The sequence below is a fragment of the Rhagoletis pomonella genome, unplaced genomic scaffold (assembly GCF_013731165.1).
Source record: "Rhagoletis pomonella isolate Grant_MI unplaced genomic scaffold, Rhpom_1.0 Rhpom_scaffold_00002, whole genome shotgun sequence".
NCBI classification, from domain to species: Eukaryota; Metazoa; Arthropoda; class Insecta; order Diptera; family Tephritidae; genus Rhagoletis; species Rhagoletis pomonella.
In genome coordinates, this window is record NW_023458556.1 from 61869298 (window position 1) to 61874427 (window position 5130).

The 5130-nt window shown below is 35.1% G+C and overlaps 1 protein-coding gene across 1 annotated transcript; it reads right to left on the minus strand.

The window, feature by feature from the left end:
• Nucleotides 1–1239: 1239 nt before the first annotated feature.
• Nucleotides 1240–4451, minus strand: LOC118733931 (organic cation/carnitine transporter 7-like). Its single transcript, XM_036463568.1, has 6 exons — nucleotides 4057–4451; nucleotides 3606–3978; nucleotides 2331–2648; nucleotides 1817–1946; nucleotides 1583–1739; nucleotides 1240–1500 (listed from the first exon to the last, which is right to left on the minus strand). Exons 1-6 carry the CDS (start codon nucleotides 4446–4448, stop codon nucleotides 1290–1292), a joined length of 1581 nt encoding a protein of 526 aa, XP_036319461.1. The 5' UTR covers nucleotides 4449–4451; the 3' UTR covers nucleotides 1240–1289.
• Between the last annotated feature and the right edge of the window lie 679 nt (nucleotides 4452–5130).

The following is a 5130-nucleotide window of genomic DNA, read 5'->3' on the forward strand; positions in this document are numbered from 1 at the left end:
CTCGATATAGAAGGAGCGTTTGACAACACGTCACACCCTGGAGTGCGCAGGGCACTAGAGAGGAGAAACATGCAGCCAGCGATCTGCAATTGGGTGGGTTGACAGAGTTGCAAAACTTCAAACAATAAAGGGCTGCACGCAGGGAGGGGTATTATCCCCTTTTCTGTGGAGCTTAGTAATGAATGAACTCCTTCAACTTCTCTCCAACAACGGTATCCGCTTGCGGATGATATAGTGATCATTGCCAGGGGAAAGTTTGAGAGCACCCTCTGTGCCATCATTGAAAGAGGCTGAAGATTAACGAAGGGATGGTGCGACAACTTAGGGCTTATCATGAATCCCGCCAAACCGCCATCATTCCTTTTACTACTTTTTATGTATGAGCGCCTGGTATTGGGGGAAAAAATCGCTTTCTAAAAATAAAAAATTTTTTCGTTACATAAAATTAACCGCAAGTTTCCTTTAAAAACATGAAGTTGGTTTTAAAAACCATGGACTGAATATCTAAAGCGTACTTTTGGTCATAGGTAATGCTTTACCAAATCGTACCAGTGGTAGAAAAACAGAAGCAAAACGACTATTTTCTACTATAAAGATTTTCTTCTAGTGTCAAGGCATATTTTTTCAGTGTAGTACTGAATGATCAAAAGTGTTTGCATTCAATCAAAATTTACAATCACGATGCTTGCGAATGCTTCGGTTACATTGACATTCTAAACTGAATGGAACTCTACCATTCAATAACACATTACGTTTGTTTTTGCTTCAAAATAATTTAAGCCACTCAGGAATGAGATTTTTCGCGATTAACCGTGCTATGAAATTCTGCAATTACAAGAACTTCTTCACGGAAAATTTGAAGTTTAAATAAAAAAAAAATTATTTTTTGGCGGGACGAAGTTCGCCAGGTCCGCTAGTTCAATAATAATTTCAGGATTTTTTCTAAAGTTTTCTGATGAAATCTTGACCGATGCTCCGCTAAAATTTAAGTGCCTTCGAAATTCTTAATTTTTATAAAAAAATGTGAAAAATCGTATACATATTAGAAAAAAACATTTATGCATTAAAAATCACTAAAAAATGTTTTTCATGAAGCTTTTCAGCACGGTTCATATTTGTTTGAAATGTCAGGCTACTCTGGTCCTCAAGGCCTCATACATATGTATGTATACTGTAAGTAATTTCTTAAACCGATTTTTTTTTCTCATAAATATTTGTATACTATTTGTATATTTTCTATTGAGTAGTATGTATATACATCTATCATTATTAACCTAATATGTTATAGGTTAAGGAGTATTTTCCATATCCTTGTTTGCTTTTTGTGACACGTTGCTTGCTTTCGGCAGAAACAAACCCAAAAATCCCGCAATAATTAGCGCCACTGATGGACTGAATAGAGCAAATTCACAATGTGTCTCGATGAGTGCGCCTAAAATGTTGGATCCCGTAACGCTACCGATACGGCCAATCATGAGAGAAATGCAAACGGCCATAGCCCTACGAAAAATTTTAAAATTTAGTACTGAATAAGTTTTGCGCTTAAGTTTTTCAAATCATAAATTCTCGTTTATGCACTTACCTTAAATTCGTTGGAAATATTTCCACTACAATTGCATTGACCACTGTAGTGCCCAGGCCACAGCAGAGGTTAACCACAAAGAGGTATATAGCCAGAAGAGGCATTTTGATAGAGAAAGCCACAACGCCACAAGCTCCACACACAAACAGAATCGTAACTGCAATAAAATGAACATAAAGATATGGCATCGCTTCTATGTTCATAACTATGTACTTTAAAAATGTAACTACTTACAAAGTATTGGTTTGCGACCAAATTTGCTGATGGCATACATTACCAGTAACAGTAGCGATACATAAATAAATTCCAGAAATAAAGTGTGTTTATATGTCGAAAGTTCCAAGTGCGTAACGCAACTATCATCCTATCGTTGTGTTGGAGAAATACTACTTTCAATCAAATTTAAATACGTATTACGGTGTTTACTTGAGACGATTTTAGAGGCAATTATTTTAATCAAAAGTTAGCTGCCGACCAACTTCATTTAGGGCCGGTTTTTCAATGTCTGGTTAACACTAATCTGCGGTTAAACAGCGTTATCGACGTCTTCGACTCCATGCATACAACAGGGAGTCGGTAACGTCGATAACTATGTTTAACCGGAGATTAGTGTTAACCAGACATTGAGTAACCGGCCCTTAAAGTGATTAGTTAAAAGGCCGTTTATATCAGGCGATTGTTGCTCTCAACTAATATTTGCCCTTAAAATCGCCTCATATAAACGTAATACAAGACAAGTTGAACATACATTGTCATTTGCGACTGTAAGATTACCAGATTTTGCAATTTTGATAATGTTACAAAGTAATTCAGGCTCCGAAGTTTTCTCTGTGTATTGCATTGTAAGGTTAAGGATGTACGGGAACCACATATATACGCCATGGGCACTAAAGAATATTATGTACAATATGAGACTAGATAATAATGTTTTCCGGATGTGTTCACTCATAAAGAGTGGTGCGGTTTGTTTCCACATGGATTTCATTATGGAAACTAGGATATTTCCCTTTTCGGTGCCCTTGTCTTTGGCTATCGGTGTATCGGCATCTGGTAGCAGGGTGATATCCTGCAAATATTAAAAATTGAAATACACTTGGGTTACATGAAATTATTATTTTTACAAAAAATTCAATTAGAGGTTTAATTTTTAATTCCCCCTATTTGAAAACGCCCTCATCGCAAATCAATTGTGGTCTAATTTAATGTTGGAATAGTGACCTTATGTAGCCGAGCGATAAGAAGTGCATACTACCTTCATTTAATCGATTTTGCCTTTTATTAAAATGTAGCATAGAAGGTTTTTTAAGTCCGGGAATCATCGAAAAAGTGCCGAATAAATACCGAAAAACCCCGAAAAAGTTCTGAAAAACTTCCAAAACTTTTCGAAAAATCTCGAAATATAAAAGAGGTAGAATATCAAAAAAGTCCTGAGCAATTGTGGAAAAATCCTGAAAAAATCTTATAAGTCTTAAAATACCAAAAGCTCCTTAGAAAAATTGCCAGAGAAACCTATAATGGGAAGCGTTAAACGGCGTTTTAGTTAGATTTGTTAGAAAGATTTTAAAGATGCAGTTTTGTAGCCCTTTCAATTTTAGTGCAAGCTTGAAAAAGTTAGGATTTTTCGCATTTTTTTTTTTTGCTGACGGAGTCACGCATTTTCTTCCACGTAAAGTATGCTCGAAAATTTTTCCGAGCTCGAAATTTTTACGAAACTTTGTTGAATAGCTTTAATATTGCACAAAGTTTGAAACATGAATTTAAAATAAAATTGTAATCCTCTTGAAGTTTTACTACCACGTTCGAATACTAACGTTCGGCGATTATTTCGCTGAGTGTTATCAATCCCCAAAAAATCGGCATCCTTGCTGAAAAAAAGGATGGTGAAATTTTTTAAGTAAAGGAAAAAACCATATTCTAAAAAATGGTACGACAATATTTTTCCTGTCTCTTTGATTTCAAAATCTAAAAATATCTTTTAATTACAGACTCTGGCTTCGTATAACAATATCAAGTTTTTTTTTACCTCGAATGGGGACACAATCTCCTTATTTTTGGTATTTATCCGGTACATACGTTCAAGCACCTTAATAGCTTCATCAGGATGTCCCGCAGAGAGCAAATATTTTGGACTCTCCGGCAGGAAAAACATTGCTAAACCACATAGAAAACCAGGTACACCGCAAGCGAGAAAATAAGAACGCCATGGCTTGAAAGTTATATTAATCAACGGCACAAAGAATTCCCATTCTTGATTGATGAAAATCCAAGCGATGATGGGAAAGAATATAGCGGCAGTCGCACTTATTAAAGCACCGCACAGTATGGCACGATTACGATATTTTTGGCAATGAAACTCGCCAAGGTAAGCAAAAATCGTTGCAGAGCCAGCCGAAAGTCTGCAAAAATATTGAAAAGCATTAAATAATATGTATGTATGTATGTTATGTATTATGTACTCAAGTATATGTACTTACAATATTCCACCTACAAATCGCAGGATAGCGAATGAAATAAAATTCGGCGACAGACTAGAGCATATTGTCACAATATATCCCAGTAGAAGAGCCGGTTGCATTATCCGCTTGCGTCCCGTTGTATCGGCTAGAAATCCCCAAAAATGTGAACTCGCAATGACGCCGGCAAAGGACACAGCGCCCAATACGCCCTGCTCCTGGTGTGACAAATTCAAATCGCATTCTAACACTGGCAGTGCAAAACTAACGCCGACCGATTCGAGCACAACATTTTTAAGTACTAGGCCGGAAAATATTATAATGCAAATATTGAATTTTCCAAAACCTACATGAGGGAAGTCCAAGGTAAGTATTGAAATTGTTTTTTTTTTTTTAAATAATAAAACAAACATTTTGGCTGCATTTCTTTATTCATTCTGAACGTTGGGAATACACTTTTTTGTTTAATTATTCTTTAGAACTTTCCTGATGATATGTTAACATATATTTCAAACGCATTCTGTTTATTCTGGTTGTGAATGGGATTATCTGGAATGTATAAAGAAACGCAGCCTTTGTTTTGTTCAACATTTACACTCGCGGCAAAAAGGTATTGGCTTAGAGAATTTTTCACAATACTATATGCAACAATTTTTATTTTTTTCCACTCATTTCTTTTTATAAAAATATGAAAAAACGCTACGTTGATCTTTGGAATTTTTTTTGTTTTTTTTTTTACTTTGTATGGAAAAAAGTGAAACTCCTTCAACAAAAAAATTATTTAGCAACGTCCAACTTGCATCTTTGTATACCAGAATTTAATGTACTACAAAACTGCACACTAAAAAAAATTCTAAAAAATATGTTTAAAATTTGTATTAAAATGTAAAGTTTAGAAATTTTGTTTTCATTTTTGTTGTAGGTTTTTATAAGAAATTAGAAATTGTTGCATATGTTTTAAAAAATTTGGAGAATTAGAGAATTTCGTTTACTTGGGGACCAGCATTAACGCCGATAATAATATCAGCATGGAAATCCAACGCAGAATCACTTTGCCACACAAGTGCTACTTTGGATTGAGTAGGCAATTCAGGA